This window comes from Pan troglodytes, chromosome 10 (genome assembly GCF_028858775.2).
Source record: "Pan troglodytes isolate AG18354 chromosome 10, NHGRI_mPanTro3-v2.0_pri, whole genome shotgun sequence".
Lineage (NCBI taxonomy): Eukaryota > Metazoa > Chordata > Mammalia > Primates > Hominidae > Pan > Pan troglodytes.
The window spans coordinates 128,666,027-128,677,387 of record NC_072408.2 but is presented as its reverse complement, the minus strand read 5'-3'; the positions used below and the strand labels follow the sequence as shown (position 1 = coordinate 128,677,387).

The window sequence follows — 11,361 nt, the reverse complement described above, 5'->3', positions numbered from 1 at the left end:
TACTGTGTCTGTGTTTGTGTTGCGCGTAAGGCAGTAGTGCCTTATGGCAGCCAGGGGGAGGCCAGGGCGGCCGCCAGCGCCGCGGGACCGAGGAGCTGCGGGTGCCAGCGCTTTGCCAGCGGGACCACGCGGAGAGGGGAATTCTGGAACCAGGGAAGGAAGGGGACTTGCTCTGGAGGGAAAGACGGATGACACTGCTTTTGTAGAGAGATAAACGCGATTCAGACAATAAAGCAAGCGATGAGCCGGGCGTGGTGGCTCACACCTGTAATTTCAGCGCTTTGGGAGGCCGAGGTGGGAGGATCGCTTGAGGCCAGGAGTTCGAGCCCAGCCCGGTAACATAGCAAGACCCCGCCCGCCTGCGTCTACACAAATAACAAATAAAAATTATCCTGGCGTAGTGGCGCACACCTGTGGTCCCTGCTACTCAGGAGGCTGAGGTGGGAGGATCGATTGATGGACAGAGGTCTAAGCTGCAGCGAGCCCTGATCCTGACACTGCACTCCAGCCTGGGCAAGAGTGAGACCCTGTCTCAAAAAAAAAAAAAAAAAAAAAAAAAGGCAGTTGATGAGAATATGTGGAAGCGAAGATCGCAGGGGAGCTAATTTTGATAACGGAAGACCTCTCCGAGAAGGTGACATTTGGGAGCCAGCCATGGGACCATGCTCGGGAAAAGGATTCCAGGAAGAGCGAACGGAGAAAGGCCCTGAGGTGGGGTCAAGAGTTTGGCAGCATCTTGTCTGCCGGCTTGATGATCTCTTTTTGTTGTTGTTGAGACGGAGTTTCGCTCTGTCCCCCAGGCTGGAGTGCAGTGGTGCGATCTCGGCTCACTGCAAGCTTCGCCTCCCGGGTTCACGCCATTCTCCTGCCTCAGCCTCCCGAGTAGCTGGGACTACAGGCGCCCGCCACCACGCCCGGCTAATTTTTTGTATTTTTAGCAGAGACGGAGTTTCACCTTGTTAGCCAGGATGGTCTCGGCCTCCCAAAGTGCTGGGATTACAGGCGTGAGCCACCGCTCCCGGCCGATGATCTCTAAAGATGAGCTGTCTTCAGTTTTGCTACCCAGAGCCCAAACCTCTGAACACAGGAGAGGGGAGAGTGTTAGACAAGGGACTCTAGGGGCAGCATCCCTGCTCAGCAACTGTAGGATATGGTCCCTTGGTTCCTGGTCTCAGAGATAAAGCAGGTAGGAGGGGCCTGGTATCCCAGTCCCTGCCCTCAGCAGGGCAGTGCCCATGACCACCCATGCAGCTGCACTGCCCCAGCCTTGCCCGCAGTGAGGACTTCTTTTGGAAAGGGGCTTGTTCATACTCATAGAAGAGTGAGTGATCCTTGCAAAAGAATGAGGCAGCTGGGTCCTAAAACCCTAGGAAGGAGATTCTTTCTTCAAAACCAGGTAAGAGTTGGTGGGGGGCAAATTTGGCCCCCTTTTTTTTTTCTTTTTCTCTTTCTTTTTTTTTTTTTTTTGAGACAGAGTCTCACTCCATTGCTCAGGCTAGAGTGCAGTGGTGTGCTCTTGGCTTACTGCAACCTCCACCTTCTGGGCTCAGGTGATCCTCCTACCTCAGCCTCCCAAGTAGCTGGGACTATAGGCATGTGCCACCACGCCCAGCTAATTTTGTTTTTATTTTTCATGGAGATGGGATCTCACTATGTTGGCCAGTCTCGAATTCCTGGTCTCAGGTGATCCGCCCACCTCAGCCTTCCAAAGTGCTGGAATTATAGGCATGAGCCACTGCCTCTGGCCTCTTTCTGCTTCTAATGCTTGAGAACCCTCCGTGAGGATAAGTCAACTCAGAGCTAGGAGGCAGCAGAGCTCAATAGAAGAAAAAAATACTCTGAGTTGGTATAATGGTGGGAATTGGGGATTTTTTTCAGATTATAGAAGAAATCAGAGCTTCTGGGATCACGAACTTCAGAAATAAAGAGATCAGAGAGAACCCAAAGGATTCCGTGCAAAAAATGTACTCCCCCTCTATTCTCCTGTGACTTAATGTGAAGAAGGGAAATTGTATAACCCAGAAGGATGCAAACTAGTGGCTTACAGACCAAATGTGGCTCATAGACCTACTTCGTTTTGCCTGCATGGTTTCAAACAAATTTGAGTCAACATTTTAGAAAGTTGGGCACATATGGCCAGGTGCGGTAGCTCATGCCTGTAATCCCAGCACTTTGGGAGGCTGAGGCAGGTGGATCACTTGAGGTCAGGAGTTAGAGACCAGCCTGCCCAACAGGGTGAAACCTCGCCTCTACTAAAAATACAAAAATTAGCCGGGAATGGAGGAGGGTGCCTGTAATCCCAGCTACTCGGGATGCTGAGGCAGGAGAATCCCTTGAACCTGGGAGGTGGAGCTTGCAGTGAGCCGAGATCACGCCTCTGCACTCTAGCCTGGGTGGCAGAGTGAGACTCCATCTCAAAAATAAATATTGGGAGGTCGAGGTGGGTGGATCACCTGAGGTCGGGAGTTCAAGACCAGCCTGGCCAACATGGTGAAACCCCACCTCTATTAAAAATACAAAATTAGCTGGGCCTGGTGGTGCGCACCTGTAATCCCAGCTACTCGGGAGGCTGAGGCAGGAGAATCACTCGAACCCAGGAGGCAGAGGTTGCAGTGAGATCGCACCACTGCACTCCAGCCTGGGCAAAAAGAGCGAAACTCCATCTCATAAATACATAAATAAATAAATAAAGCATGCAGAGCAGACACCCACTAGCTGAGAACATACTAGAGAGCCAGGCTGCCTGAGTTCACCTCTCAGATAGCCACGTGGTAGCTGTGTGACCTATGGCAAGCTACTTGACCTCTCAGTGCTTCAGTTTCCTATGTTAAGTGGGAATTATAATAATACCCTCCTCCTAGCCCTGTTGCTAGTATCAAAGACGTTTAAAACAGAGGCTGGCACAGAGTCAATGCTATATGAATATTCTTATTTTGGGGGGAGGGGCTCTTGCCCACAAGGGAACCCAAGTCTGTCTGGGACCTCCCTCTCTCTGTCTGAGGTCTGTCACCAAGGCTGGAGAGCAGTGGCATGATCACAGTTCACTGCAGCCTTGATCTCCCCAGTTTCAGTGATCCTCCTACCTCAGCCTCCCTAATAACTGGGACCATAGGCATATGCCACCACGCCTGGCTAATTTTTGTATTTTTAGTAGAGACAGGGTTTCTCCATGTTTCCCAGGCTGGCCTCGAACTCCTGGCCTCAAGTGATCCTTTCTCCTGCCTCAGCCTCCTGAGAAGCTGGAGAGGGGCTCCCATTTTGGCCCCCACAATACAATAGAGGCAATGAAGAAAGGAGTTATCTCTTGGGACTGAGGAGCAGAGGAAGAGGTGGATGGATTTGAGGAATAGGGAAGAAGCATCAGATTTGGTAGGTAAGGGAGGGAAAGAGAAGGTTTAAATCCAGGATCCCTGGCCTTTGAGCTTAGGTGGTCGGTGGCAGGCAGCGGTGGGTAGAGGCAGAGAACAGAAGTGTCATTGACCAAAGTAGAAACTATGACAGGAGAGCAAGTTCAAGAGAGAAGATGAAGACAGGCGCAGTGGCTCGTACCTATAATCCTGGCACTTTGGGAGGCCGAGGCCAGAGGATTGCTTGAGCCCAGGAGTTCAAGACCAGCTTGGGAAACATAGTGAGACCCTATTTCTATAAAAATTTAAAAATTGGCCGGATACAGGTGGCTCACACCTGTAATCCCAGCACTTTGAAAGGCTGAGGCGGGAAGATTACTTGAGGTTAGGCATTTGAGACCAGCCTGGCCGACATGGTGAAACCCCGTCTCTACTAAAAATACAAACATTAGCCGGGCGTGATGGCACATGCCTGTAATCCCAGCTACTCAGGAGGCTGAGGCAGGAGAATAGCCTGAACCCAGGAGGCAGAGGTTGCAGTAACCGAGATTGCGCCACTGCACTCCGGCCTGGGCGACAGAGTGAGACTCTGTCTCAATAAAATAAAATAAAATAAAATAAAAAATAGAGATAGGGTTTCGTCTCTTCTAATAATAAAAAAACTAGCTGGGTATGGTGGTGCGCAGCTATAGTCCCAGCTACTCAGGAGGCTGAGGCATGAGAATCCCTTGAACCTGGGAGGCAGAGGTTGCAGTGAGCCGAGACCATACCATTGCACTCCAGCCTGGGCAACAGAGAGAGACTGCCTCAAAAAAGAAAAAAAAAGAAAGAAAAAAAGGCCGGGCACGGTGGCTCATGTCTAGAATCCCAGCACTTTGGGATGCCAAGGCGGGCGGATCACTTGAGGTCAGGAGTTGGAGACCAGCCTGGCCAGCATGGTGAAACCCCATCTCTACTAAAAATACAAAAAACTTAGCCGGGCATGGTGGCACATGCCCGTAGTCCCAGCTACCCGGGAGGCTGAGGTGGGAGAATGGCTTGAACCCAGGAGGCAGAAGTTGCAGTGAGCCAAGATTGCACCACTGCACTCAAGCCTGGGCGACAGAGCAAGACTCTGTCTCAACAACAACAACAACAACAACAAAAAAAAAAAAAAAAAAAAAAAAAAAAAGAAGAAGAAAGAAAGAAAGAAAAAGCCCTGGCGCGGTGGCTCACATCTATAATCCCAGCACTTTGGGAGGCCGAGGAGGGCACATCCCCTGAGGTCAGGAGTTCGAGACCAGCATGCTTAACATGGAAAAATCCCATCTCTACTAAAAATACAAAATTAGCTGGGCTTGGTGGCACATGCCTGTAATCCTAGTAATCCCTGTAATCTCTACTCAGGAAGCTGAGGCAGGAGAATTGCTTGAACTCGGCAGGTGGAGGTTGCAGTGAGCCGAGATTGTACCATTGCACTCCAGCCTGGGCAACAAGAGCAAAACTCTGTCTCAAGAAAAAAAAAAAGAAAAGAAATTTTTTAAATTAGCTGGTATGGTAAAGTGTGCCTATGGTCCCTGATCAACTTAGGAGGTTGAAGTGGGGGGATCATTGAGCTCAGCAGATCGAGGCTGCAGTGAGCTATGATCATGCCACTGCACTCCAGCCTGGGTGACAGAACTAGATCTTGTCTCTAAAGTAAATAATAAAGGTAAAATTGTATATTCCTTCAGCTACAGCCCCTTCTCTTAGCTTTATTCCTCCTTACTATTGCACTTACTTTTCACATTTGTCTGGCTCGCCCTCAAGAACAGTGTGTTTCCTTCATTCCTATCCCCAGAGCCTAGAAGAGTACCTGGCACATACGAGGTGCTCAATAAATATTGGTTGATTGAATTAATGGCCAGACACTTCCTTCTCTTTCCTGGCTCAGCCCGGACCTCAGCCCTCTATTCCCATGAATCCACTTACGGGAGTGTCCACCTGTCTGGATGCACAATTCCTAAAAGCAGCCCACTGTGAACGGACAATTTACTCTCCCTTCGTTTCGTTGATACCAGAAATGAGGCTGCGAAGAACACTCTTCTTCAAATTGTTGCCCACTGTATCTGTCAGGCTCAATTCCTCACAGTGGAACAACGGAGCCAAGACTTTTGTGTGCATTTGATCATTTTATTTTGAGACGGGGTCTCACTCTGTCGCCCAGGCTGGAGTGCAGTGGCATGATCTCGGCTCCCTGCAACCTCCACCTTCTGGGTTCAAGCGATTCTCCCACCTCAGCCTCCCAAGTATCTGGGATTACAGGCGTGCACCACCACACTCGGCTAATTTTTTTGTATTTTTAATAGAGATGGGGTTTTACCATGTTGGCTAGGCTAGCTCCAACTCCTGACCTCAGGTGATCTGCCCTCCTAGGCCTCCCAAAGTGCTGGGATCACAGGCGTGAGCCACCGTGCCGGCCGTGTGCATTTTAAATAATGATTACCAATAGGTATTTTTCCTCCTAAAGGTTGCAGCGATTTTTGGCTTCCCCTAATGACACACGAGAGTCCCCCAGCCTCCTGCTGCCTCAAATTGGGTTTCCTCCACCTTTTAATATTTGCCAACCTGACGGGGGGAAACGGCATCCTGGGATAATTCACATTTCTCCAGTAGGAAGTGACGTACAGCGTCTTTTCAGGCATATTGCTTTTTGCTAAGGTTTTACGTCTTCTTGGAGACATTTACTGTGGACGCCAACTATAAGCCCTTTATCACCCATCTACTGGGTCAAGCAGAGCTGAGACTGACTGGGGCACAGCATCTCTGAAATGCCATGAATACAGGATAGATTTAATTCTTCTCAACTTGTACTATTTTATCAGCCCTTTTTCCTCCCTCAAATGCAGACCAGGGGGGCATCTCCTTAAGTGTTAAACATTTCTGAGGAACCACCTACGTTCTTCTAGTGATAGTAAAAGGATACCTGATCTTATTTCCTTCATTGCAGACCTCATGAGTCAGAAACCTGAGGTTTTAAGAAAAAAATCTAGAAATCACACTTAAAAGCTGTGGAAGATCTAGTGGTGACTATAATTTGGCCCATTTCACAAAACCCACCTACAAGTTCAGGCTGGGCACGATGGCTCACATCTGTAATCCCACTACTTTGGGAGGCTGAGGTGGGAGGATTGCTTAAGCCCAGGAGTTTGAAACCAGCCTGGGCAACATAGGGAGACCCCATCTCTATAGAAAAATTTCTTAAAAATTAGCTGGGCATGGTGGTGTGCTCCTGTAGTCCCAGCTACTCAGGAGGCTGAGGTGGGAGGATCACTTGAGCCCAGGAAGTCAAGGCTGCAGTGAGCCATGATTGCACCACTGCACTCCAGCCTGAGGTGACAGAGTGAGACCCTGTCTCAAAAACAAACAAAAAAACCCCTGCTGATCTGAGTGTCTGAGCGGACCACTCCACCCTCCACAGAAGCAGGATGTGCTCCCAACAGAAAGAAAGAATAAAGAGGAGAGGGAGAGAGGAGAGCAAGAGAGACGGCGTATCTGTAAGAAAAGTCAGTATATTTATGGTTTGCTTTATAAAAGTTACTATAATACAATGGTACATAGTATTGAATTCACAAAAATATGAACAAATATTTACATCAAGACACACAACGGAAACACTTCTCTTCAAAACAAGTTACATATGGATGATGGAGTCTACCCGCACAAACATCCCTAAAACTTATTGGTTCTCGTCTTTGCAGGGGGAGGGAGAGAAAACAAAAAATAGCAGAAACCCCCAACTCTTGAAAAGCAGAGATTTGTTCAATGAAAAATGAGGCAGTTGAAAGAAAAATGACTCGACACATCTCTTGATTATTGCAAACCACTCTGGGGCTGGGGCTCCTGGGGAGAGGGAGGTCTAGTCCCCTTAGTGAAGGCCAGCCGAGGTTAACACTGGGCACGATGGCTGGGGGCAAGGTGAGGCCAGGGGGACGGGCGAGGCAAGGGTCCCTTCCCTGGTCTTCTCGAACACCCCCACTTCTTTTATGGGAAGGGGACAGAATGGAGACAGCCCCTTGGAGGCTGTACATGTAACTTGAATCAGCCGTCTCTACAAGCTACGCATTTCCTCATGTGAAAAATAAATTATTTCCTCAGTTGCACAATTAGGCAGAAAACCGCAAACGGAAGAGAAGTTCGCCGCTGTGCCCAGGTACCCCATCTGTGTCTTGTTGCCACCAATTTCCTTGATCTTGAAACCGGCGGGCACAGTCTCAAATAGAGAGGGCCTGGGGGAAAGGAATAAAAAAAAACCAACAACAAAAAACACACAACAAAACCACCAACAACAAAAAAGAGAAAAATAACAATTCTTTGTACAGAATTTACATGATAACAAGCTTGACACAAGCTGAGATACCAGAGGCTCCGGCCGCCTGCGTCCGCAGGGTGGGAGCAGCTCCCTCATGGAGCGCGCTCATCTTGATGAGGGCTCCGGGTCACAACAGTCACTTTCCAGAAATTATTTACACGCCTCCTCTGCTTTCTGGGGTACGGGGGGACTTGCTTTTGTCTTTTTTTTTCTTTTTCTTTTTGGAAGTACAAAGAAATGAGCAAAAAATGTCTTCCCGCATGTTTCTACAAGAAACAATGTTCCCAAGAGAAAGTCCTTTGCGGCAGCCTCTATATACAGAAGTTGGTTCTGAACTTCAAAAACCTTTTTCCCCTTCCTTTTGATTTTATACACGCACAAGGAAAAAAAAAAGCCACGAGAATAAATTCTGAAGAGGATGGGAAGGGGGTCAAAAGGGAAAAAAAAAAACTGTCGAAGACTTAGATTTGTGTTTTTAAATCTTTTCCAAGATTTTCCTTTCTCTGGGAGAAGTAATCTGCTCCCTCCGAAAATAAATATGCTCTGGCCTTCTTAGGTTGAGGGGCTGCCGGCAGGGGGATGTGGGGTGTGGGTTGGGGGTGAGTAGGTGAAGCTTATAAGCCAAAAAATGCCACACGCAGACGGTCTGACAACCCGTAATGGCGGGACTGGGGGACCCGCCTGCCCTTGGGAGCCCTGTCCCACCCAGGGCGAAGGCAAGGGCAGAAGAGAGTGGCTGCCCGCGTTCTCAGCGCCCCTCACCTGCACTGGGGCCTCCGAGAGGCTCCCGCCTTGCTGGCATCCGAATGAGAAAGTAAACATTGAACCCAAGGTTTAGGGGGTGCTGGGGTGTGAGGTGGCAGGGAAAGCCCAGAGCGGAGACCCCTGCCTGGGACAGCTTAGCTCCACCAGGGTCCACCGGGTCAGTGGTGCCCCAGGCCTCTGGGGAAGGAACAGGCTGCGGCTCGGGTGGGGAAAGGTGTGGGGTCTCCTCACTGTGCCCACGGGCAGTGAGGGGCGCTTTCAGGGCGTAGTGTTCTGAGGTCAAGGCCGTGGGGGCCTCTATCCTTCCCACAGCACCTGGCCCTGCGTCCAGGTCCGGGTGGCTTCCAGGACACGGGCCACTCACAGCCACACTGAGGCCTCTGCAGACCCCCGCGGGGCCCTTCTCTGATTCTACCTTCACATTTCAACGGTTAAATGTCTTTTCTCACAACGAGGAAAAAAATAGAGAAGACAAAACAACGTAGCAGCATTCACAGGAAGAGGCCGAGGGTGACGGTGGGAGAGAGAAGAGACAAGAGAGACGGGGAGGAGAGACAGAGAAGAGAGAGAGGGGAGGAGAGATGGAGAGAGAGAAGCTGATGCTGGAGTTAAACAGAAATCCTGAAAGGGGCGTTTGTTAAAATGAGAGAGACGTGGGCTGAACGACAGAGAAGCCCTTTCCCGCGGAGGGGCCGGAGCCAGGGGCTCCAGGGGGTAGTGTGGGGCGCCAGGCCCTGAATGGCCGCTGGGTAGAGGACAGCACCTGAAATGGGGGCGGGCGCGGGGGGCCGGGCCCCGGGGCCAGGGGCTCCACGCTCAGGAGTCCCAGGGCTACGGCTGACATCCTTTGAGTCTGGTGCCGGGGCCTAGTTGAGGGTCCCCCGGCAGTTCTCGGAGCCACAGAGGCAGGGGATCTTGACGTCCTCGATGGGGAACTTATAGTCATAGGTAATCTCCTCATTGACGTTAATGTGCTGCTTCGAGTAGATGACTATCTTCTTCTGTGACTCCACCGTGATCACCTTGGCATAGCAGTTAGGCTGCAGGCAAGGTTGGGGGGAGAATGAGCCTCTGGTCCCCCAGGGTCCCCCACCACTGCAGACCCCCCAAACCCAACCAGGCCTGTGCTTAAGGCCTGACATGCCACGTGACCCCCAGCCCACTGCTCTGCTCTGGACCTTGGCTCCCCCGACCCCCAGGGGTGACCCCTTGCCTCTGATATTAAATAATGATGATAAAAATTATTTCCCAGGCCTTTCATTTCCATTCATAGTACAAGTGCCTCCCAAATGTATGTCTATTTTTAGCTCAGGTCTCACTTCTGAGCTCTAAAAAAAGGGTCAGCAAACTATAGCCCCTAGCAGCCTGTTTTTGTAAATAAAGTTTTACTGGGACATAGCCATATCCATTCTCCCATTCATTTGCATATAATTTGTGGCTGCTTTTGTTACAATAGCCAAGTTCAGTAGTTGCCATAGAGATCATCTGAGCCACCAAGCCAAAAATATTTATTATCTGGCCCTTTACAGAAAAGGTAAAGGCCTCCAAGCCCATAAATGCAACTACCTGCTGTCTGCCAGTGGCAGCCCTGGGTACTGTCTTTGACTTAGCTCACACCTAAAGCATGATCTGCTCCTGCTCTGGGCAGCCGCTGCACCACACACCCAGGCCCCAGAGCATCTGCCTCCCTGCCTCCTTCAGTCCAGATCTGGCCCCAACCAGGGCCGGTGAGTTCAGTCCCGGAAGGGCCTCTTGGTTGTGTCTACTGCTCTCCACTTCTGGGGCCACCAGCCACGCTCAGGCCCCCATCACTGCTCACCCGCCTGCTACCGCCCCCTCGGCCACTCTCACCCCTGAAAAAATCCACTCCTGCCCCAGCAGCCAGGGAAACGTTTCCAAAGGGATAGCAGAACCTGTTGCCCGATGGCTCCAACCTTCCAGCGACCTTGGCTCTCAGAGAAACTTAGTTCCTCAGCTTGGCCACCCTCAGCCCTGCCCACCCCATCCTCTTACCCTACCCCATGCCCACTGCCTCCCTTGCTATCTCTCAAACAGGTGTTCTCCCAACTGCCCCAGGGCCTTTGAACACGCAGTTCCCCTTGCCCCAGCACCGCTTCCCCTGGGCAATTCCCTCTCACCCCTCAGATCTCCCCGGATATTCACAGGAAAGTCCCTACCACCCAGGCAAGGATCAAGTCACAACGAAGAGAGCCAGCAGGCGCTGAGGACTGGCCTGGTCAGCACTCAAATGGCCCACGTGCAGTGACCCACCTATGTGGCCCTCCCAACAACCTAAAAGGAGAGACTGTTATTGTCTCTGTTTTACAGACAAGGAAACTGAGGCATAAGAGACATTAAGTAACTCACTAAGCTGCAATGCCAAGACTTGAACCCAAAGTCAGGGGCATCCACCCCGGAACATGCCTGCCTCCTGCTCAGAGCTTCCTGTGCTCATCCTTCAGCACTCAAATCCCTGTTATCAGTGTCCCTCCCCTCTAGGCCTGCACCACCCAATACAGTCGTCACAAGCTAATTAAGTTTAAATTCATCAAAATGAAATAAAATTTAAAACTCAGGTCCCCAGATGCACTGGGCACATTTCCAGTGCTCACCACCACACATGTGGCTAACCCACAGCACAGATACACGCAGTGCACCTCCCCCTTGCAGAAAGTTCTAGTGGACAGCTCGGCCCGAGCAGGACTGAGCCTGACCAATGAAGGCACGGAGAAAAGGCTAACGCAGAGAAATAACTCCGAAATTACCAATGAACTGAACCAACCACTTCTTTGAGTCCTCTACATGCCACAGAAGTCTCACTATGCCCATTTGACAGATGAGAAACTGAGGCTCAGAGGAGTAGAGCTCCTGGTAAAAGACCTCACATGTCCTCCTCTCCCTAAAACCCTTGGCCGACCT

At 50.6% G+C, this 11,361-nt stretch overlaps 1 protein-coding gene across 2 annotated transcripts in view; it reads right to left on the bottom strand.

Moving 5' to 3' along the window:
* Nucleotides 1-6,859: 6,859 nt before the first annotated feature.
* SETD1B (SET domain containing 1B, histone lysine methyltransferase) overlaps nucleotides 6,860-11,361 on the bottom strand; it is a 29,387-nt gene continuing 24,885 nt past the window's right edge. For both annotated transcript variants that reach the window (XM_054664686.2, XM_016924422.4), the window contains exon 17: nucleotides 6,860-9,482. In XM_054664686.2, coding sequence (XP_054520661.2) covers nucleotides 9,309-9,482 — 174 coding nt within the window. In that variant the 3' untranslated portion in view covers nucleotides 6,860-9,308. The remainder of the gene's footprint in view (nucleotides 9,483-11,361) is intronic.